The sequence below is a fragment of the Acinonyx jubatus genome, chromosome D1 (genome assembly GCF_027475565.1).
Source record: "Acinonyx jubatus isolate Ajub_Pintada_27869175 chromosome D1, VMU_Ajub_asm_v1.0, whole genome shotgun sequence".
Taxonomy (NCBI): domain Eukaryota; kingdom Metazoa; phylum Chordata; class Mammalia; order Carnivora; family Felidae; genus Acinonyx; species Acinonyx jubatus.
In genome coordinates, this window is record NC_069390.1 from 104,434,568 (window position 1) to 104,459,293 (window position 24,726).

The 24,726-nt window shown below is 38.6% G+C and overlaps 1 protein-coding gene across 5 annotated transcripts in view; it reads left to right on the forward strand.

Annotated features, from left to right (window-relative positions):
* The window catches only part of ARHGAP20 (Rho GTPase activating protein 20), a 125,157-nt gene that overhangs the window by 64,993 nt on the left and 35,438 nt on the right, over positions 1-24,726 (forward strand). For 4 of the 5 annotated variants that reach the window (XM_027036465.2, XM_027036462.2, XM_027036464.2 and 1 more), the window contains exons 3-5: positions 11,484-11,648; positions 19,911-20,060; positions 23,683-23,784. In XM_027036465.2, coding sequence (XP_026892266.1) covers positions 11,484-11,648; positions 19,911-20,060; positions 23,683-23,784 — 417 coding nt within the window. The remainder of the gene's footprint in view (positions 1-11,483; positions 11,649-19,910; positions 20,061-23,682; positions 23,785-24,726) is intronic. The other variant, XM_027036463.2, reaches the window with a different exon arrangement.

Sequence of the window (24,726 nt, forward strand, 5' to 3'; positions counted from 1 at the left end):
GTTGAATGAAACAGCATCCCAGGCTTTTTGGTAGTTATTCAGGTACCTTTTGTGTACAGAGTAGTTTTAAAACATACTCTTGTTCGTAAACTGAAATGCCTGTCAGAGAAAGTTCTGACATCTTTTCCTTATAACATACTAACTGATCCTTGACTTAAGTACCAATTTTATGAAAAGCTGCTAGTGTTTGATAGAATTTACTGCCACTAAGTACAAGAAAGCATGCTTTGCATTCTCAGAGGGAAAGTACTTTCTTAGTGCTGTGAGGAAGAAATTTCTGGAACATATGAAAATATCTGTTCTAATTATGAGATAGCTTATATGTTCGTTCAGTTTAGCTGTGTTATCTATTACAGTGAGAGCCTACTGTTGGAGCTTTGTGATAGTCCTCCCAACTAATGACCAAGACCGTTTTATAAGTATTTCCTTGGGTTTAGATACTTCTTTTGTGTGTTTTCAGTTTTATTTGATATCTTTTTAACTGTTTTCTTTCAAAAGTTGAATGTGCTTTTGGACAGGTTAGACAGTGACTGCAGAATCATCAATTACCAAACATCTGATGTTAACCAGACTGGAATCATTTCTTCATAAAATTATTCTTGACAGGGTCACTGGAGGTAGCAGATAACTTAAGTCACTGCCTTTAGCTTACTGCATTGAGAACTTTATAATTCACAGGTATAATATGATATTTCTTAATTTTCTAACTAGAAATTATCTGATGATATTTTTTAACTTTAGCATATCCAGAAATTGTAGATAGAACTGCCTTTATTCAGGTATGATTCTTTTGTTCTTTTCAGTGTACGATTGTATAATTATTGCCTGAATCAAACTAGTCAAGCCACTGGAGTGCCCAGTCAGCGTATTGGTAACCTGGCTCATTGTTGAATCAGTAAACAAACTAACATATAAAGCATATCACATTGTAATCACTACACATAAAATCTCCTTGAGTAGCTTATAAATATGGTCAGCATTCTTATCTGATTCAAGATGGCCCAAACCAATTTTAGTTGGCAATTAAGATACACAGTATTTTTAAGTCAATAGGCCACACAAGTGACTAAATTGGTTTCTCCAGTCCTTAGTTGGAATCTCTCTGTTCCTACTGATTATTTCATAATCAAGTAGATTTGTTCTCAAAGACTTGCCGTTTTCACTGGAGTGTTTGTAGTTCTAAAACTCAGGTTTTTCTCTACTCGGGCCTACATCATTGTGTATCATTTGTATGTAAACTGTTTTTTTTTTTTAACTCTCAGAGTTAAAATGTGTGATCTTGTTCTCTCCTTCCTTGTAATGTCTTGTCAAAGACAAGACTTGTCAAGACTTTCCTAAGTGAATCCCTAATAGATGTTAAGCATCTTCTGTCAAGGCTCTAAAGAAGTTATGTAGTTCAGTCCCGTTTTTGGAAGTAATGTCTCTTTGTGTATGATCGTGTGCTGTTAGTATAACTGTTCATTAGTGTCCTTCTCGGTCCTTCACTCTCTCCTTCCATATTGCTGTTCTGTCTTTGCTTATGTAATGTTTATGTTTTCATTACTCTGTGTCTTTTTTAAGTTTTATTTCTTTATTTTGAGAGCGAGAGAGAGAGAATGCAAGTGGGGGAGGGATAGGGAGAGAGGCACAGAGAGAGAATCCCAATCAGGCTCTGTGCTGTCAGTGCAGAGCCCGATGTGGACTCGAACTCACAAACAGTGAGATCATGACCTGAGCTGAAACCGAGAGTCAGATGCTGAACTGACTGAGCCATCAAGGCACCCCTCCTTGCTCTTTAAATATTAACACTGATGATATAAGACTGCTGTTACACCACTTGTGCTGCATGTTCCAGTCAGCATTTTGGTAATTTAAAAGTTCTCCATTGTGTATTTCTTGTTTTTAAGGCCTTGCTCATGCTATTTATCCAACCATTTGTTCATGTACTTACTCTGAAAACCCTTGTCCTAGCTTAGTTCATTTTGATCCTGCCATTAACGTTATCACTAGGCTCCGTTCTATAATTCCAAGTCAGGATTCAAACTGTATAACATGAGCTACATGATGCGTCTCTAATGTTAATGTGAAGTGGACATGGTCGCACATACTGCGTACAGCCACATCATGTTAGAATCTGTATGCAGTTTTCTTTGGTAATTTGGATGTGATTTTTTTCCTAGATGATGACTATTGAAGTGTAATAGTGCTTTCCCATGTTTTATCCTATCAGTAAGACAGATTATTGCTTCAGACTAGGTTTCCTAAAGATGTGCTTTCAATGTTGACACATCTGAGATAGTCATGAGCGCCTGATGGTCGTATTTTTATTGCTGATTAAGATAAAATTTTGATGTCGATAGTGGTTTTGTGGCTTCATTTCAATAGTCATCTCTTTTTGTTCTGAAGTGTTTCTGGACTAATTTATTCTGTTAAGACACAACCAGGGTTACTTTTACACAGGCAATATAGAGAGTTCCAACCTGAGATTCCATCAACCAGGTAGGGTAAACAGATGTCAGAACTTGAAAGCTAGGTTAATGATTTGGGCTGCCTCTTTCGACAGTGCCCATGCCGTGTGTGATCACTGGCATGTACGTTGGAAAGACTGATTTGATGGAAGTTAGAAGCTGGTGGTATAGACTGAAGAAGGGAGAGCAAGGAAGTTAAGAGTTCGGTTAGGAGTTCGTTACAAACTGTAGGAGAGGGTGTGAGTATCTAGACTCAGAAGATTTTATTTTTAGTTTGAATATCCTTAGAAGGTAAGATGTGGTTCTATGTGGAGACCAAAGAGGGAAGAGTCAAAAGTATGGGCCCTTATGCATTGCTGATGGGAATGTATAATCATACAGCCACTGTGGAAAAGAGTTTGGCAGTTGCTCAATAATTTAAACATGGAATTGCTGTATGATCCAGAAGCTCCCTTCTTGGGTTTATACTCAAAAAAAGAAAAAACCTAAAAAAACAGATGTTCAAGTATAATATGTACATGAATTTTTAGAGCACCGCTATTCACAGTAGACATAAGGTGGAAACAGCCCTAATGAACATCAACTAATAACTAATGAATGGATAAATAAGTGTGATCCGTCCATACAATGGAATGATATTCATCAATATGAAGGAATGAAGTACCGATAGATGCTACAATGTGGATGAACCTGAAAAACATTATGCCAAGTGAAAGAGGCCAGTCACAAAAGGCCATCATATGATAGGAAATGTCTGGAACAGGCAAGTCCATGGAGACAGGAAGATGTTAGTCGCTGCCAGGGACTCACTAGAGTAGGGAACGGACAGCGACTGCTTCATAGGCACAGGTGTTCTTTGGGGATGATGAGGATAGTGAGAACTGGACAGTGGTGATGGCTGCACAACACTGTGAATATAGTAAATGCCACTGAATTATACCTTATTACAGTGGTTTAAATGATAACTTTTATTTTATGTGTGTTTTCCCGTAATTAAAAAAAAAACTAAAAATTAAGCTATAAACATGTAAAAGAAAGTAACACTGGGACACAAATCACACAGATTTAAATTCTTTCAGGTCCCTGAGAGGTGCAGTAAACAGAGGGAGAAAAAGTGGAAAGAGAGGGAATGTGGTGAACTGGATATTCAAAACTAAATGTTTTTGAGGCCTCTGGGTGGGCCAAATAAAATACGATTGTGGGCTGTGGTTTTCAACCTCTGCTGCAAACGGAACTGAGCAAAAAATGATGGGTGATGTCAAGAACCTAGCTGACGGTTTAACTAGACTGAGAGTTTCACCAGAGGAGAGGATTGCTTATCCCATTTCTTCGCATTTAGCAGCAGGCCTAGCCGACACATACAGAGGCTTAGCAGACATTTGTTGGATGAAAAATAAACCTGAATAAATAAATAGAGTCTGGGTGCTAAGTTAGTATTTTTTTTTCTTAGCCCTATCTCTGTCTCACCCCCATAACTAATTAATCACTTTGCAGATTTCAACAATGTGTATTTTTAATATCTCTCTAATATGTTTTTTTCCTGGATCTTCTGTCCTTTCCTCACTGCCAAATCTGGTCCATGACCTTTCTTGCCTTAGATCACTGCAGTGAATTCCTGAAGGTCTCCCTTCCTCTAAGCTTGCCCTCGTCTCTTTTCTTCAGGAAATTACAAGACACGATGTCTTGCTTGACACTTCTTAGTGCTTTCACATAAAGTCAAATGTGATAGAAACATCCAGTATGTGGCCCCTTCCTCATCCACTGCTGCTCCTCTTCAGGCCTGTGTCACCCATCTTCCTGAACTTCCCCCGGTCACTCGCAGCATCCGGCACTTGTGCTGTGCTCTTTCTGCATAGCCTGCCCATCAGCCTTCATCCGTCCATCCATCCTTTAAGACTGGTTCCTCCAAGAAACTTCTCTAAGCAGTCCGGTCTCACACAGGGGCTCTTATGGTTGCTCCTCTCAGTGCCCCTGTACTATGAAGTTCTCTAGTGGCACTTACCAGTCTAGTTTATCATTGTTTACTTGTCTGATGTATCTGTAGCACTAACTCCCTGACTCTAAGGACCATGCCTATCTCCAGCACCTGGTCCATGGCAGGCACCCACCAAAGGCGACCCTTATCACTGTAATAATTAATTTGTCATGTGGTGATCATAGACGCAATACATGTTGAATGAGAATATTTAAGAGGTACAAGGCAGGATATAAGTCCTAGATATCAGATAAGAGATACCAATGAAGAATTCAACTGAATAAAATTTTCATGGAAGAGATGGCATTTGGAATGAGTGGTGACCATGTGCTAGGCTTTGAGGTTATCAAGATCCTATCTAGTACCTGTCATCATAATCCCTAATTAATTACCGGTTATAAACATAGAAATTTTCAAGAAGTATTCTGAATTTTAGTTTATTTTCTTCTGTGATTAAGGATGAAGCACGACCTCCTCTAAAACTGTACCTAAAAGTAAACTCACTTTTACAATGAGCCCTAGTAATAAGTATTAAGAGGTATTACGGTGACCCAAGTTTCATGAAAGCTATTATCTAATTTTAGTAAAAAAATCACTAAGGTTAAGAAATTCCTTTTTGCCTTTTAGAAATGGATTCACAAACCTATTTGAAAATGGAATGTTAATACATACGTAAGAAGCCGGCAGCAGGTTAATTCTTAGACTCAGCTTGTATTTGTTAGATCATTTTAGAGTTCTGTTAATTATAACTTGTAAATCCTAATCAGGCTATATTAAGAGGCTAAATGGAAGGTTACAGTCTTGCCCTCCTCCCCATTTCCATACTCTAAAAGACTAAAATAAACACATCTACATTGCACTCAGAATAAAAATAAACACTTCAGACTCACATAATTGAGAAATACATTTTTAAGTAGGAAACACTGATTAAGATTGTAGTTTTAAAAACACAAAGGTTATTTGTGCTTTTGTTTCCTTCTGGGACAGATTTTTTTCATTTTAAATTATGTGAGTACTGAGATGTTTATCTTTACCCTAGACTACCGCATAAATGTTGGTTGTATTTTTTTTCTTTTTAACCAACGCTTAGCTTGCTAAAGTCATGAGGTATCTCGTGCCATACTTATATGTGGATCTTCAAAATGACAGACTGCAGACGTGTACGTGGATAAATCCACACTGAAAAAGAAAAATATTTTAACTTCATTGTGGATTCTCCACACCACTGTCAAATCTACTTATTTGAAAGTATTATTGTAAGGTGGAAAATGAATTATTACATGTGAAAATCCTTCGGAGTTGCTTTAAAATGCAAAACATTTTTTTAGTTCCCTAATTAAATTTTGCTCTACACTAATCCCAAACAAACAGACAATTCTAATTCCCTAAGTGTTTCAGATTAGCCTTTATTTATAAGTATTTAAATGTTTTAGAACTAGGGCACCTGGGTATCTCAGTCGGGTAAGTGTCTGACTTAGACTCAGATCATGACCTCATGGTTCGTTGGTTCCGGCCACATTTGGGCTCTCTGCTGACAGCACAGAGCCTGCTTTGGATCCTCTGTCTCTCTCTCTCTCTCTCAAAAACAAATGGACATTTAAAAAAATAAATAAGTAAAACTAAATGTTTTAGAACTATTGTTTAAATCGGGGGTCATCAAACTATGACCCAGATAAGCAGATCACAGCCACACCTGTTGGTGTAGGTATTGTCTGTGGCTGATTCTGAGACACAATGGCAGAGAGTTGAGCCCGCAAAGCCTAAACTATTTACTGTTGGAACCTTTGAGTAGTAGTTTGAACATCCCTATTTTCAGCCATACTGCTATCTAATGGTTTATAATTATAATTGAAAAGCAGTTAGTTATTAAACCTAAAACTAAAATGCCACAGGTGAGTTTTCTCCTGGAGAAGAGCTTCTGTCGGACACTAACAGAACTACAGCTACGTAGAATGCGGTGTTAACCGTCCCTTCATCCGTCCAGGGCTTGCTAGCCTTGTCCTTGCTCAATTCTCATAACAGCAAGTGAAGTTTCATTCTTTTTTTGTTGTAAACTTGAAAATCACTACATAATAGAGGATGATAAAAGATGCCATTATGTCTCCTCCCACTCCGCATCCCAAAAGAATTTGAAATAGAAAGGATTTTTTTCTATGATGGTGAATATGGGCCTTTTCTCACTGCCTAATTTCAGTCTGTAATATTAAACATAGAAGCTTCCTTTTCCTTTTCTTTCAAAGGTCTTTGGTTTACTTGCTTTGTTCCTCACACGTGTCTTTAAATTACACATGGTATGTGCTTAAATAGTAAGAAGTGAGCATAATGGAATTCACTTCTTCGGAGAGGTAACGGTGGCCCGAAAATGGCAGGAAAAGATGGAATAGCTCTCAGAAGCTCACCTTACCTGAAACGTAGATATAGATGCTACTAATACTTACTTACTTTGAACACAGAGTTGTAGAATTTTCTAATGTTAGAACCAGAATGTGTTACAGGGTCTTGGAGCGCATTGGTTCTCAAACTTCGGTGTGCATTAGAATTATCTGAAGAACTTGCTAAAATACAGAATGCTGAGCCAACCCCCTCCCCCAAGCTTCTGTTTGAGTAAGTCTGAGGTGGTCCTGAGAGTTTGCATTTTTAAGAGGCCGATGCTGCTTGCCGACCTCACACTTTGAGGACAGCTGTAGCAGAGGAAGGGACGGCTGACCACTTGGACATTCTCTCAGAGCGTACTCCGGTTTTTAGTGTACCCAGGAGAGCTCAGGCGCCGTGAGCCACACTGTCCCAACCCAAGAAATGTGGATAACCCAGAATCCCCACCTATGCTGGCCACCACATGGACCAGATACTCAGGATGACAGGACATGGCCTCTTCCACCTGATACTTTGATGGGAGACCCTGACAAATTCTAGTTCTCTGAGCTCCTTTTTAAAATTAGACTAATAAGGAAGTGTTTTTCAGTTCTCATTGCTTTTTTTGTTATTACTGTTTTTTGGTTTTGATTTTATTTGAGTTCCAACTTGTTTCCCTGAGGCGACTCTCAAGTATGCTTATCCCTGTATTTATAAACTGTAGGTTAGGGTTGCTTGCTAACCATATCCATTATCTATTTCCTTCTCATCAGTAATCTTAATTCCACCTTTTGAGTACAGGTTTTTATACTTAGTCCCATATACAAATTATAAAAACAATTTAAGCGTCTTTTACTCCAACTGACTTTATTTTGCAGATGAGGAAACTGAGGCAACCACATAACTCCCCATGTTACACTACTTAGCAGAAAAGCTTGGATTAGCCCACTTCTTCCCCCACCCCCATTAAGTCCTAAACTGCTGAGCTCAGTTACCATGGGTGGATGAGGGATGAGTCAACGTGAATGAAAGACTACATGGAATTTTTTTAAGTACATGTTTTGAAACCATGCTTACTTGTAAATCCCTTTCACTTAGCAGCTGTGTTTTTTAACTGCCCTGAACATCAGCTTCCAAATCTGTAAAATGAGGGATAATAACACCTGCCTTCAGGGCTGATTGTTTCTCAACTCTTCCTGCCTTTCCTCTTAAAGTCGCCTTCTAGGGTTTAGCTGCTAACAAATAACCAGAACCAGCCTCTAAGTCTTTACTTTTCATTCCTTAACTCCTCATGCCCCAGGCCACTTGAGTTCCGCAGAACCTTACTGTTCGTTCTCCTGGAACAGTTTTCTTGAAAGTCCTAATGAGCAACTGGTTTTTTTTCCCCAGACATCTTTTCAAGCTTCAGCCCGTTATCCTTTCTACCAGTGCCAGCACCCGAGACCTCCTCTGCTTTTCATTCTTCTTCCTCTGCTACTTTTCACCAGCCTCCATCTCCTTCACAGATTCTCCTTTCCTCACCACCTCAAATCACCTCTTTTCTCAGGGAGCTCTTTCTGCCTTTTTTCTTTTCTTTCATATACTGTGCTCCTTCCCTAGGCAGTTCTAGTACTCCCATAGTATTATCCGTGCCCATGTCTTTGTATGATCACCGGTTCTGCATCTCATTCTGACCCCTCTTCTGAGTGCCAGCTGTCTGCCGCATTTCCCCATGCCGTCTGGTCCACTGATAATTTCAAACAAAGTTTGTTTGAAACTGAGCTCAGTTCTTCTTCCCCAGCCTCAATAGACTTTCTCTCTTGTGTTCTCCATGTTTATACTTGCTAAAATGTATATGGAAAGACAAAGGACTCAGATTATCCAAAGCAATCTCAAAACAGAAAAAGTTGGTAGAGTTATACTACCTAATTTCATGATTTACTATAAAGATAAAATAGTAAGACGTTGTGTTTCTGGCATAAAAATTAACGAATAGATCAGTGGAACAGAACAGAGAGCCCAGAAATAGACCCATGCTTTATACTCATGTCATTTTTAACAGAGGTGCCAAAGCAATCCATAGAAGAAGAGTCTTTTGTGCACATAGTGCTGAATAATAAGGTATCCATATAGAAAAGCAAAATGAACCTTAGCCCCTGCCTTCTACTGTGAAGAAGTTATTTTGACATAGATCATATACTTAGAAGTAAAAACTAAAATTATACAGATTTTACTGGAAAAAATTAGAGAATGTCTTTTTTTTTTAATTTTTTTTACGTTTATTTATTTTTGAGACAGAGACAGAGCATGAATGGGGGAGGGGCAGAGAGAGAGGGAGACACAGAATCGGAAACAGGCTCCAGGCTCTGAGCCATCAGCCCAGAGCCTGATGCGGGGCTCGAACTCACGGACCGCAAGATCGTGACCTGGCTGAAGTCAGACGCTTAACCAACTGCGCCACCCAGGCGCCCCGAGAATATCTTTTATAACCACTTGGGAGTAGGTGAGGATTTCTTAGAAAGGTCACAAAGAATAAATACCATTCAAAAATGATAAATTAGACTTCATCAAAATTTTAAAACTACATCAAAAACGCAATTAAGAAAACGTACAGGCAACAAGCAAGGAAAAAAAAAATATTTGCAAAACATACCTGACAAAGGACTTTTATCCAGGATATGTAAAAAAAATTCCTATAACTCATCCATAAAAAGATACCTAACCCAATTTTTCTAAATAGGCAAAATATTTGAAGATAATTCACAAATGAAGATGCACAAATGACCAAAAAGAACATGAGTCAACATCATGAGTCATCGTAGAAGTGCAAATTAAAATCTTAATGAGATGTTACTATGTATCCACTGGAATGGCCAAAATTTGAAAGAGTGACAACACCACATGTTGGCAGGGCTGTGGAGCAACTGACCTCTCCGGAAATATTCTTGGCAATAAAAATTGGGGTGACCACTTTGGAAAACTGGCACTCTTTTCTAAAATTAAACATCCACCGGGGCACCTGGTGGCCCAGTCAGTTAAGCATCCGACTTTGGCTCAGGTCATGATCTCACAGTTTGTGAGTTTGAGCCCCACATTGGGCTCTGTGCTGCCAGCTCAGAGCTTGGGGCCTGCTTCAGATTCTGTGTCTCCCTCTCTCTCTGCCCCTCCCCTGCTCGTGCTGTCTCATGCTCGCTCTCTCGCTCTCTCTCAAAAATAAATAAAAACATTAATAAAATTTGTTTAATTAAACATCTACCTACTCTGTGACCCAACAATTCCATTCTGAGGTATTTATTCAAAAGAAATTAAAACATAGGTCACAAAAAGACCAGGACAATGTTTAATTTATATAATAGCTGAAAACTGGAAAGAGTCCAGGTCTGTCAATAGGAGAATGGGTAAACAAACTTTGATATATTTATGTCATGGAATACTATTCAACCATATTAAAGCAATAGATTACTGGTTAATGTAAAAAAAAAGTATGCTAACTAAAAAATATCTTACACAAAGAAGTACATATGGTAGCTCCATGTGAAATTGCAAAACAGGCAAAACTCGTTTTCATTGGGGAAAAAAAAAATGTCATAATAGTGGTTGCCTTGAGGGTGATGGGGTGGGGATAGACTGTTGTAAGGAATTTGTGAGACTTAGGGGCTAAACAAGGAAAAAGATCTCATTGGGCAGGGTTGCATCAGAAAGGAAGCCCCTCATAACATGCGACTGTCTTGAGATTTGGGGCCTAAAGACCACCAACCAGAAGGAGAGGAGGGCAAAGGAACTCCTGAGGTGGCGGAGACCATAGAGTGTCTCTGGGGATTCCTTGTCCAGGGATGCAGGTCCCTGGTGCAGCAGGGAATCTCTGGGTCAGAGAACTCTGAAGGGAAGTCTTAGAGTCTTAGAATCATTAGACTCTATCTTACCAAGGCTAGCCGATATTGGGTGTAGTTACGTGGCATATGCAAAGCAGGCAAGCTACAAGTGGCTAAGACTCTGCTTGTTTGGACTATTTTTTAAATAATCAAGTGTATAAAAATTTCAGTTTGGTGCCAGTAGACTTTTGAGCTGATGGGTCTCAGCCTGCAGTGAAGAAATAAACAACCCAAAAGCCCATACATAGAAGCCATCTTCAGTTAATATATAAAACATCTGAGAAGGTACAAGAGGAAATATTTTGGTGTGATGATAATGTTCACATCTTGGTAAGGTTTAGACTATACAGGTGAATACATTTGTCAGCACTCAGTGAATATACACCTAAGGTTTGTGCATTTCATTGTGCATTCATGTTTTTTAAATTGTTAGTAAATGTTGAACCCTAGTCAGTGACCTCCATGCCAGAGTACTTAAGGGGAGACATACTGCTGTGTTCAGTTAACACTGAAAGGCCAAAAATGGAACGGATTATTAAACAGATAGAAGGATGGGTAGTTCGATGGATGCATGATAAAGCAGGTGCAGTAAATTTTCATGGTAGAATCTAGGTTGGGGGTATATTATACAACTTACACTTTGCTTTATGTTTGAAAAATTTTCATAATGAAATGTAAAAGACCACTGTGTTAGAGAGAGACTGAGGGACCAGTTAGGAAACTATGTCATGGCATTAAAAAGATACAGAGAGCTGTATTTATTTATTTATTTTTGACAACCAGAAGCTATAATTTTATAGAACTCCATCCTATATTTGATCATTTGACTAAAGATCTGTGGTGTTTGATCTGTGACAGGGAAAGCCCTTCTGCCAGCGTGGACACGTGTACATTTCTCTCATCGTTCGTGTGCTCCAGTAGGACCTTGCTAATTGATGGCCGGGTAGAACTCAAAAGAGGCCTGCAGAGACAGGAGCGGCATCTTTTCCTGTTCAATGATCTGTTTGTTGTGGCCAAAATCAAGTAAGTACACCGTGAGCTCTCTCCCAGTTACCCTTACACAATTGCATTCCCACTAACAGGGTCGCCTTTCCGTCCAGTGCTTACTGTAAAGAATGTCTGGCTTCTGTTACCAGAGCTAATATTTGAAGTAACTTTTATGTTTTTTTTGTTTTATTTTTGCAAAGAAAAAGTTTCGGTTGTTTATTCATTCAACAAGTGTTCATTTTAGGCCCCACTCAGTGCTATGTTCTGAACACATACAGGGAATACGGTGAAGAATGGGACAGGTATGGTCCCTGCGTTTTTGGCGCTTTTGTTCTAGTATGTGGAGGAGTTGCAGATTGTGGTTAGTGCTGTGAAGAAAATAGGGTGCTGGGTGAGGTAAAATACAGGATATATGTTGGTAGGTACGGTCGGGGGAAAAATCATCTAGGGCCGAAAAGCAGCCAGCCATTCAGGTGGTAGAAGGAGGAGCATTCTGGGAGAGGCAAGAGCAGGGGGTGGGAAGAGCTTGGCCCCTTGTCGGAGCTAAAGAAAAGCTGAGCATAATGGGCAGGAGACTGTGAACTGAGATTGGAGAAATCGATGAGGATCAGGTTATTGGGACCCTCTTGGGCTATATTAGTGATCTATTCCCATGTAACAAGTCACCCAAAACCTGTTTATACCTGCACACATCTCGGACTCAGGAAGACTCACGTCATCCTTAGCACTCCCCTACTGAGGAGGGGCTTGGCTGGTGGTTCTGGCTCAAAGTCCCCTTGAGGTCGCAGTCAAGCTGTTGACCAGGCTAGAATCATCTGACATCCTGATGGCAGCTGGCGAATCCACTTCCCCACTCGCTCGTGTGGACGCTGGCAGGCCTCAGTTCCTCCCTGGCTGTTGGCCAGACTCTGCAGGTTCTGGCCATGTGGGTGTCTCCACAGGGCTGCTCGTAACAGGGTATCGCTTCCTTCAAAGGAGGGCGGGACACAGTGTAAGCACGTGAGAGAGCACTCAAACTAGAAGCCACGGTCTTTCATAACCCGATCCTGGAAGTGCTGTGCTGTCATTTCTGACGTGCTGTTGGCCACACAGACCCACGGGAGTGCAGCATGGAAGATACCCGTGCGACGGTGTGGATGCCAGGAAGCCAGGATCACTGGCGGCCTCTCGGAGGCCAGCTGCAACAGAGGCTGTGATAAGGAGTTTGGGTTTATTCTAAGGGATTTCAGTTAGAGGAGTTCATATTTTTAAGCTATTGTTTCTGAAAGGGCACCTGGTGGCTCAGTCAGTTAAGCATCCGACTCTCGGTTTAGCTCAGGTCATGATTTGTGAGTTGGAGCCCCGTGTCGGGCTCCACACTGGCAGTGTGGAGCCTGCTTGGGATGTATTCTCTCTCTCTCTCTGTCTCTCCCCCTCTCTCCCTCCCTCCTCCTCTCCCTCTCTCTCTAAAAATAAATAAACTTAGTTTAAAAAAAAAAAAAAGATCTTGTTTCTGGCTGTGATAGGTAACGGGTTAGAGGGTAAGCCTGAGAAGAGAAGCAAGCAGACTGGACAGGAGCTTATAATAGTCCTGATGAAACGTAGTGAGGGTTTATGTGGGGAAGTGGCACTTAAATGAAGGATACACACATACTTGGAATGTATGTCACAGGTAGCCAGAAGAATTGACTTTCTGCTCAATACTCAGTGCCCCTGCGACCTGGTGGTTGCTCCTTGCTCCGTCCTCCATTCTCATTGTTTACCGAACCTAATAAAAGATCAGAGTGTTTCAGTAAATCCAGTAACATTAACAAGATTTTAGTCACCAGAGAACAGTAAATACTTTTTTCTACTATTGTCACTCGCACACCTAAGTTACGCCATGTCGTAAAGAAGACGTGGACAAGGCTCAATACTAATTTTGCAAAGCAGTGTATTTAGTCTGAGTGGTGCTAACAACAATAGAGACCTCACATTTATTTGGATCTTATTGTATAATAGGGATTTTTCTAGAGACTTTAACCTGTATAACTGTTCTGTCAGGCAGAGGCTATTTTTTTCTTTTTAAAGAAGAAATTGATACTCAGAGAAGTTAAGTGACTTCAGCAAGATCACAGTTAGTAATTAGTTGAGCCCACATTTGAACCTAGGTCTGTGCTTTTTTTTTTTTTTTTTTTTTTTTTTGCTTTTTTTTTAAGTAGGCTCCACATCCAGCATGGAACCTAATGCACGGCTCACACCCACAAACCTGAGATCTAAACCCGAGTTTCGAGTCAGACACTTAACCGACTGAGCCACCCAGATGCCCCCAGAGTGCTTTTAACCAGTATGTGTTCTGCTGTCTCGCTAGAATGCTTAGTGAACCATTGATATTTTCTTTTGAAAGTTAGAGGCAAGGATAAAGATTAGAAAACTGTTTCGGAATGTGCTTCAGAATGTATTTTTTTATTATTACGGGAAGAACACTTAACAGGAAATCCTCTTAACAAATGTTTAAGTGTACAAGACAGTATTGTTAACTAATAGGCACAGTGTTGTATAGCAGATCTCTAGAATGTATTCATCTTGCATAATTGAAACTTTATACTTGTTAATTAGCAAAACTCTTCATTTTCTCTCTCCCCTCAGCCCTTGGCAACCAACATTCCACTCTGATTCTATGGGTTTGACTATTTTATATATCTCATGTAAGTGGCATCACACAGTATTTGTACTTCTGTGACTGGTTTATTTCATTAGCACAATGTCCGCTAGGTTAATGCGCATTGTTGCATATTGCAGGATTTGCTTCTTTTTAAAGTCTGCTGAATAATATTCCATTGTATGTATATGCCACATTTTCTTTATCCATTCATTTACCAGTGGACATTTAGGCTCTTTCCACACCTTGGCTATTGTAAATAGTGCAGCACTGAACATGAGTGTTAATATTTCTTCAACATCTTGATTTCACTTCTTTGATAAATACCTAGAAGTGGCATTTCTGGATCTGCTTCTATTTTTTTTTGAGGAACCTCCATACTGTTTTCCGTAGTAGCCGCACTATTTTACATTCCCACCAACAATGCACAAGGGTTGGAGTGTCTCCATGTCCTTACCGACACTCGTCTTTTTGTCGTTTTCGTTTGTTTTGTTTTTTTGGTTTCTTTTTTTTAAATAAAAGCCCTCCTGACCAGCAGTAGCTCAGGTCTTAACAAAATTAGTAACGTTGAAATCTTACCACATATTTTTTATGATGACAGAGGAATGAAACTCAAAATTAGCAAAGCTTAAAACATATTTTGAATACAAGTAATGCCTACAGATGTTGTTTTGGAAGTGGATTTGTTGTTATAGATAGCAATATAGCAGTATAGAGAAAGGAAAGTCTGTCCATGGAAGCCTCTGTATTAGGTCCATTTGAAGCTATGTGCTGTCAGATGAGGAACAAATCATTATTTTTTTAATGTACATTAGTTGCCGTTTCGTTACATGAAATGTATTGGATGGGTTCTGTATGCTAGATACTATAACAGAGTCACAAAGATCTTATTACATTTTCCTAACAATCCTGCAAGATAAGAGTTGTTTTAGGTCATAAATACTGAGACTCAGGGGGGTTTGTCCCAAAGTCATGTAACAGGAGTTGTGGTGGACTGGGATTTTAATCTAGGCCTTATTTCCAGTGGGTGGCCCTTTGTACTGTTCCCCATTTTACTCATTATGTGCATGGTTTTGTGCTCAGCCTGCAGAGAGATAAGCAAACAACAAAAACCTATTACAGTAATCCATTTCCTATACTTTAGGATCTTAGAGACTATTTACTTATAGCATGTATTCAGTTCTTGTGAAGGAAAGTATTTTCCTTCACCTTTTTTGGATGTTTTTTCCTCAACAATTATGATAATATTTAGAGTAGAAGACTTGTTTTCTTACCTGTCACTTACTGTTCTGGTTATTGCTAATGTAGACATTATGTGGTTTTATGTAACCTATATAGTGTTTTGCTGAAAAAATTTTTATATAGTTTCTTTACCACTAGAAAATTGCTGTTTTAAATATACTGCCAAATCTGTGCCCATCATCTACTTGTATAGCTGATTTTTTATTTTGATTGTCCCTTTCTCGCATAAGATATACACCATGTTTTTTCACCTACTGCTTTTGGGATACCTGTTTGTGTCTACCTAAATGTTTTTATTAAGTGACAAAATCTAGTAACAGTTGATTTAATTCTGTTTTTATTTAAGAGAGTCAATTCATGAAAGATTATTTTAAGTACTTTCTACATTTATTGAGGATATTAAAAAGTGTGAGTGATCAAAGTTAATTTGGGGCGAGGGGCATGAGCCCAAGACCCTTGCCATAGAGAGGACATAAGGATTTGAGAAGATAATCATGATTTGTGAATGCTGCCACCTTGCAGAAATTCTGACCACAATTTATCATTATGTGGTCATTCTCGTAGATAACATTTGATATATTCACAGATCCTTCTTAATAAGAACTTAATACTTTTTCCTGAAATAAACGGCAACCAAGAAGAACCAGCCCCTGTAATACCAGATCTCTGCCACTTTTTACCCTGTGACAGAAGATGGGGTTATACCCTCAATCAATTCATTTGTTGAAATGATAGGAGTTACTTAGTGCTTAGTAAACAAATTCACTACCTCAAGTTCAATACTACTTCAGCTCATCTTCAGGCTCCATTTGGGAACTGCTTTCAGCCCTTAGGTTGATGCTGTAGAAATAAGTTCAGGTGGGGTAACTAGTTGACCAGCCGTTCCATATTTATTTATATTTATTTAGTGAAACTAAGTGATTTTAGTGAATGCAGTAATACAAATCGTTTTTAATTTTTGTACTTTTACTGGCTAAGGTATTTTATTCACTTTATGCTGAATGTTGACAATGTTTACCTAAAATTACCTTGAGTTTGTGGTCGTTCTTTTCCATACTCAATTAGAACAAGTATTAAAATTGAATGGGACCTTAGGGACTACTTTCATACTCCTTCAAAAGCTGAATAAAAAGCTATTTTTCTGATAGAATTATGGCTTTCCATCTTTTAAGACAGTGCTTAAAAACTTTAAAGTATTTAGAAGGAAGTTAATATTCCATTAATAACTATAGAGCAGCCATTTGGAATTTACTAAAAGGAAGTGACTAGGTACTTTGTACCTTCCTAAGCCATAGCTTTTCTCATATTAATTTCCTATATAAATAGGGAAATAATGATGTGTTCTATTTAGGTCACAAAGATGATGAGAAAAAAAAGTTCTGATCATGTATTCATTATCAGTAGAATTATCATCAGATTCTTGTGAAATATACCATGTTCTCTACCCCAAAGCGTATTTAGTAAAACATCTCCATCTTAGACTGGAGGGGCATCTCCCTAGAATCCTGTGTATTTCAGCAGTTTACTGGCATTCCTTCTAGTACAAAGACTGGAGCATAGAAAAACAAGGACATACATCTCTCATCTTAATAAATTTGCAGTAAGGGACTACACTGTGGAAATAAAGAATTGCTTTTTGGGTTGTTACTTTGTAAATTTTATTAGAATAGTCTAATACTATTGGAAATTGAGAGTGAAAATTTTGAAGAAACACACTATGACCCCAGAACTATCCATCTTAATATAAAAATTTTATTTAATACAGGTTTTAAATATTTTGAAACTACTCCATTTATCTTTGCAGACATGAGTGGGTATGAGATTCCTCTCCACCTCTGTAGTGACAGTCCCATCAGAAAACCATGGAGGTACAGAGAGATAAAAAACAGACTGAAGATAGAAAAGCTGAAGGGAACTTCATGGTAAAATACTTGCATCCAGATGCTTTATTTATAAGACTGACAACATCCAGGGCTTTTTATAAATACATAGTTAAGAGCATTAAATTAGCTAGGAAGTCAACACTGCTCAAGTTCAGATTCTAGCTACGCTAGTTAAGCTGTGTGACTTTTGGCAAGTTACTTAGCTAAATCTCTCCATAACTCCTTTTCCTTATCTGTAAACTGTTTGAGGATTAAACTAATAATATGTGTAAAGTGTTTACCACAATGACTGGATGGCAAGTGGGAAATTCTCAGTAAATAATAGCTAGTAGAATGGAAGTGATTGTTTACACTTTTAGGCAACTTCTTATTTTTTGTAGAAGGTAGGTAATCTTGGCACTTTATTGATTTAGGGAAAAAAAATCATCGCAATGACTTTTCTTCAGGGCCGTAAATGTGAACAGCTCCCACCTGGTATCTGAAGTATCTGATATAGAGATTAGAAAACACAAACTGCATTAGAAAACACAAACTGTGTGACAAGAGATACAGAAACATACCTTTCTTTGAAAAACATGTGTACTTTCAGTTTTAGATTACCTAAATAGTCGCTCTCAAAAAATAATATTTTTTAAAAAGGAAATAAAATTTTATCTTCAGTGTCTGTTTGATTTTTAAAAATCCAAAGTTTTGGGGACTGCCTGGGTGGCTCGGTTGCTTAAGCGTCCGACTTCGGCTCAGGTCATGATCTCATGGTTCGTGAGTTCAAGCCCTGCGTCGGGCTCTGTGCTGACAGCTCAGAGCCTGGAGCCTGCTTTGGATTCTGCGTCTTCCTCTCTGTCTCTGCCCCACCCCCGCTTGCACTCTGTCTCTCAAAAATAAATAATTGTTAAAAAAAATTTTTTTAATCCAAAGATTTGTAGCAACGGGATGAAAAAAATATTGAAATGAAATATAGAAAAACGCTATTATGCCACAAGGTGCTTTTCTGTTACACTTACAGTGAGTGTGCCCCACAGGAAGTATAAATGAAGCTTTGAATCTAGGTTATCCTTCATGCGTAGTTCCTGCAAGATCCTTTTTCATTTCATAAATCCGACTGAAGAGTTTTGGTTTTAAATATTCCATGGAGGAGTTTTAGGAATACTGCCATATGAAGTGTCTTTGATTTCATGTCAGTTTTTTTCTGTTTCCACAAGTGGCTCTGAGTGATAGGAAGTGTCCAAGTTTCCCTAAGCATTCTCTTTATCTTTCCCAGTGCCTTCTAACTAAGTCTCAGGTCCATTATGAGCATGAAATCTGTGAATTTAGGTCAAGAGATAATGGTGGTTTCAATATTAGGTTCTAAGGAAGATTAGGTAGAAATTGTCAAAAAGCGATTTCAGTGCTAACTTAAAGTAGATTACCTTCTGGGTCCTTGGAGATAAATATTAATTGTGTTAACTCCACTTAAGTGTAGTACTTCCTGCCTTTTTTTTTTTTCCAGTTTAGTTAAGGGTCTGTTTTTAGCTAGAGTTTTTCAGTTTTAGCCAGAATACAAGGGGAAATGATACGAACAAACTTTTAAGAAAGGAAATTTAGGGGCACCTGAGTGGTTCAGTTGGTTGAGTATCCAACTCTTGACTTCAGCTCCGTCCTTGATCCCAGGGTCGTGGAATCGAGCCCCATGTGGGGCTCTGCGCTGTGCATGGGGCTTGCTTGCGATTCTCTGTCTCCCCTGCTGCTCTCTCCCCTGCTCATTCTCTTGCTCTCTAAAAGAAAAAAAAATTTTTTAATTTTTTAATGTTTATTCTTTTTTGAGAGACAGAGAGCTTGAGTGAGAGAGGGTTAGATAGAGAGAGGGAGACAGAATCTAAAGCAGGTTCTAGGCTCTGAGCGGTCAGCACAGAACCCAATACTGGGCTTGAACTCCAGAACCACGATATCATGACCTGAGCTGAAGTCAGACACCTAACTGACTGAGCCACCCAGGCATCCCAGAAAAAACATTTGTTTTAAAGAAATTTAACTAACCTTTGCTTGTAAAGACTAGAAAAACTTGTAACCATTCAGTTGGAAATACTGAAAATTCCTCTAATTCCAGATTATAATTTTTATGTGCATCTCTCTCTCTTAAGGTGAAAATTTTATAAATATTTTAATAAGTAATGTGTATTTTAACCTTTTGTTCATCCACTCAAATCTTTTTGGAAGTAAGGAAGTTATAAATAATAAGTGCATTAATTTTTTTAGTACAGCAGTAAATTTAAAATTAGATTTTTGATCCAAATGTAATGCTCAACTTAGAAAAAAAATACAGATATTTTATGGCCGTTTGCTGCCCATAAATGCAGGCATAAGGACTAATACAACACATGTTTCCAGAGCCTTCGGGGTCACAGGTAACCAGCCATCTTACAGTCTCCTGCTGTAGGCACTGAAGTCACAAACAGTGAATAAGACACTCTTTGCCTATGATTAGTGGAAACTGTCCTCTTGTCACAAGTACAGGAGCTCTCATAAAATTTAGGAAACAAAACAACAAGAAGTCCTGTGTGGTTTTTATCTTTCTAGATATAACAACAACTTTAAGATAAAAAATAAAATTAAATTAAGTGACATGTGGACAGCAAGCTGTGTGGACGAAGTGGGAGAAGGCAACACCAATGCCCTGAAATCGTTTGTCTTGGGCTGGCCCACGGTGAACTTCGTGGCCACTTTCAGGTAAGAACCATAGCATCTGCTGTATTTACATGTTAAATGCAGTCAACTAGGTAATTTCTAGGATGAAAAAGAAAAAGTTAATCCAATTTTGTTCTATTGATTTTTCAAAGGGAAATATTTTATTCTGATTTATTCTGAAGTCATCTTTTGACATGCCCCCAGTAAAGACACTCGTATGCCTTGTGTTTCTCCCCAAGAGCTTCTTATTAAAATATGTGGAGAGTAATGGTAAATGGTGAGAACACTGGAGTCCTCTATCTTGGTTTGACCAGTGATTTTTAGAGGGGCTCTGCTGAAAGACCTCGGGGCTGTGGGAGAGGAATAGAGGCTCACGCAGAGACCGCACTCTCCAACCTCCCCTTTGCTCGTGTTCAGGTATTGTTTTACATAGTGAGCTTTTGACTTGATCTTTTCAACCCACTGAAATAGACTTTTACTGAAAAATTGTATAGAATCGTCCAGTTAAGCTTGAATAACTTTTATACTCCCAGATTTTCTAACGAAATAGTTTTTAATGATAGAAATAAAATTAATGTTGTGAAATAATGGGGGTACCTGAACTGTACAATCAGGTTCTGATTTGGCATAGAGATGTGACAATCAAAAATGAATTCACGACCCAAGAAGTAAAAGTTAGTTTACTAAGACTCACCCTGTGACTGGGATGGGGATGGGAGAATGTATAAATAGAGAATCTTTGTACTCTCAACCCGAACGTGCCACATTGGCACTTCTCAGTTCCAGGTGAGCATACCAAACCTCACACCTGTGATTTTGAACAGCTGCACCCTCACGTCCGGTATTTGTTTTACACTTAAAGAATTGGGCTCATCACATGCACACGTTTTTCTCTTGGTCTCTTCTCTCCCCTCTACCACCAGACACGTCAGGTATCATCCTAAAGCCAGATAACTCAAAATTTCCAAGCTGTTAATCTTCTAATAAAAAACAGGCATGTCATTAAGTTCTATTATGCATTATTGGCCTACCACAAGATTTTAAGAACTTACTTGGAAGAAACATGTGTGTATATCATTATCTGCATATCTTCTTTTCCATGACAGATTTCTCTAGATAGTGTCATTTTCCGTTGCCTAATCTCCTTGGAGTTACAGGTGAAAGGAAGGGATTTCTAGAGAGGGACAAGACTACATGAGGTCTTTAATTAAGAGGTTTTTATGAAACTTATTATAAGAAGAAGTACAGATGTATAAACAAGTTTTACATATGTTGTATTCTTCAAAAAGTATAGTACCTTACCCAGAAAGATTAAGGTTAACATGACTAATGATGTCATGTGCCCCTTGATAGAATGTGATGAGAAGAGCAGGTCACCGTTGTATTACCCTCGTCAAAACCCATAGTCCCAGTCCAAGCATGAGATGAACATCAAACAAGCCCAGATTGAAGGATATTCTGTAGGTTAAGCTGACCAGCACTCCTCCAGACTATCACAGCAAAAAACAAAAACAAACCAAAAAAAACAAAACAGGAAAAGACCTAGAAACTGTCATAGACCAGTCACTAAGGAGATGTGATAACTAAATGCAATGTGTTATCCTGGTTTGGGTCCCAGAACAGAAAAAGGACATTAATGGAAAAACTGGTAAAATCTGAATAGTCAAGAACTTAGTTAATAGTAATGTACCAGTAATAGTTTCTTAGTTTGACAAGTGTGCCATGATAATATAAGAGGATAACTTTAGGAAACTGAAACTGGTGAGAGGTATACAAGGACCCTCTGTACTATCGTAGCAACTTTTCTGAAAGTCTAAACTTATTTCAAGTTTAAAATAGTATTTAAAATTTAAAAAAGTTGTGTTGACGAGTTCTGTCCCTGATACAGCAGACAGAGTGAGGTCTTAATAGACTGACCACCATACAGATAACAACTCTAAACTCTGAATAAAATACAGACAACAACCACCTAAAGGGTCTGGAAAGTGAACAAAAGTTGGCAGATTTTGGAGAGGAATTGAAACTTGGAAGGAGGCACCAGCATTGGGTGAGTTTCCTATGTTTAAGGCATTGGCCTAAGGGCAGGCTACAGTCATGTCATGGTGCAGGGCAACTAAACTGACAGAAACCCCCCAGTCTTTCTGGCTGAACAACCAGAGTAAGAGCCTGAGTCAGCCACAGCCACAAGATCGTGAGGGAAGGAGTCTCAAAAAGGATGGTATCAGAGAAGGGAAGGCTCAAATTTTGCGGACAGACTCTACCCAAGTCTCTGACTGATTGCTGAACCAACATGCATGGAAGAGACTCAAAACAGCTTGAATCTGAGGATCAAAGAATGGAACCAAGGTTCTGTTCACCACAAGTAAGATAGAATTTGCAACTTCAGTCTAATCATGTTAGTTACCTGTTAATAACAAAAACACCAATACTCTTTTGCAAATATAACAGCACCCAGAGTCTCTAAAACAAAATATTCATGATGTCTAGAATACAGTATAAAATTTCTTGGCATACAAAGAATCAGAAAAGGGAAAAGATAACCAATAGAGGCCAATCCTGAGATGATCCTTATGTTGGAATTACCCAAAAAAAACTTTAAAGCAACTTTTATATTGTGCTCTCTAGGTAAAAGGAAAAAAGCCAAGTGAAATGAATGAAAAGATTTCTCAACAGCGAAAGAGAAAATATAAAAAAGAGCCAAATTAAAATTTTAGAACTGAAAACCGCAATATCTTAAATTAATACTTACAGAACAGAAATGAAAGGGGAAAGAGTCCGTGAATTTGAGGATACATTGATACAAATTGTCCAATGTGCAGAACAGAGAGAACAAAGACATTTTTTAACGAAAAATGCACCAGAAACTTGTTAGAAAATACCAGAAGATATAACACACATGTAATTGGAACTCTGGAAAAGGAGAGAAGGGAAATGGGACCGAACAAATAGTTGAAGAAATAATGGTTTGGAAGCATTCCAAATTTTGTGAAAGATGCAAATGTACAGAATCATTGAACCCCAAACAGGAATATGAAGGGAATTTCACTTAGTTATGTTATATAGACAAACTGCTATAAACCAAAGATGAGAGGAAATCTTAATAGCAGCCAGAGAAAAACAGCACATTACATTTAGGGGAGCAGTGATTTGCACCACTGTGGTTTTTTCATCAGAAACTTGGGCAATTTCAGAAGACAGTGGAATGGAAATGGAAAACTCTCAAACTAGAATACTATGTCCAGCAAAAATATCCTTCAGAAATGAAGGTAAAATAGAGATTTTTTTTAACTCTAAAAATTTATTCCAACAGAACTTCGTTCCAAAAAAAAAAAAAAAAATGCTGACAGAAGTTTTTCAGCCCGAAGTGAAATGATATTGGAGGGAAGCTTGGATCTTTAGGAAGGGTTGAAGAATGCCAGAAATGGTATATATCAAATAAATATTAAGAAAAATCTAGGTCATGGTCAGTTTAAAATACCATCAGGCTAGCAGCTCAAGAAGCAGTGTCTCCTAGCCAGTCACTATAACGTCTGTAAAGAAATCAAAAGGTAAAGACTGATAGTTTTGAAATCTAGGACTGACAACTGCCAGAATCAGTGAGGAATTCCCAGTTGTGTCAAGTTAGGGGAAGAGCCAACACTGAACTTTTCATGCTTTACCTTAGGAAACAGAGTACATCATCACATCTCAAAAAAGACCAGAAGGAATTTCATATCTCTTGTACCCTGATCCTCAAACCTAGGATCTATATCTACCAGAAAAACAGGTACCGTGCCTTGATATTACAGATAACTACACAGTAATGAGAACATTATTCAAAAGACACAGGAAGTACTTAAATCTGACATGGATCTATCTGTCAGAAGAATCAGAGGAAGAATATTTTAACTTAAGCACCTAGTATGAATCTCAGTCTATAAACTCAGGTAGTCAAGAAAAGCCTGTTTATTTATAGATCAAATTAAAACTCACCCTGAGCCTCCATTTGCCAGACTGTTAGGAAATCAAATTTTCTTCTTTACTGGAACCCTGTTTTCTTAGAGTAGAACCAGAATGCAGGAGGTTTCTGTGATGTCTTCCAAACAGATGAAAGGTTTTGACCTTTGGTCTGTTGTGGTCACTGCTGACATTATCTTTTTCTGTGCCCAGAGTTGTCCTTTACATTCAGAGATGCTCTGACTCCTTGCCGCGTGTGGGATGCAGCTGTTTTCACGGATGTAAAAACTTAGGAACAGGCCTCCCCAGTTACTGCCAGCAGTCATTTCCTGTGGGGTCTTTCTCTTTCCTGAGGCACCTCAACCAAATAACATCCGGGTCCCTGTGCACTCTCAAGGATAACAGAGTCTGTCCCCTCCCAAACTTGAGAGAATCTGTCCAGGCTGCCCTGTCATTTCTCCTTCTCTAAGATATAATTCTTTTCTCCTCTTCTGGCTCTTATCACATGAGCTTAGGTGTTTGTGAAACTCTGAGATAACTTTGTTCTTATTTCTGTAGAAGTGCCAGAGATTAAAAATCACTGAAGAAAGAGAAGGTCTGGATTCTTACACAGGCTAGGTGAAGGGGAAAACACAGGAATACTATATAAATCAATCTCAGTGAGTTAACTTGCACACTTCATAAACTGTTCATTTTTGAAGTAATTCATGCTGTATATTCAAACAATGGAACGCAATACAGCAGTGAGAATGAATGTTCTAAGAACAGTAAT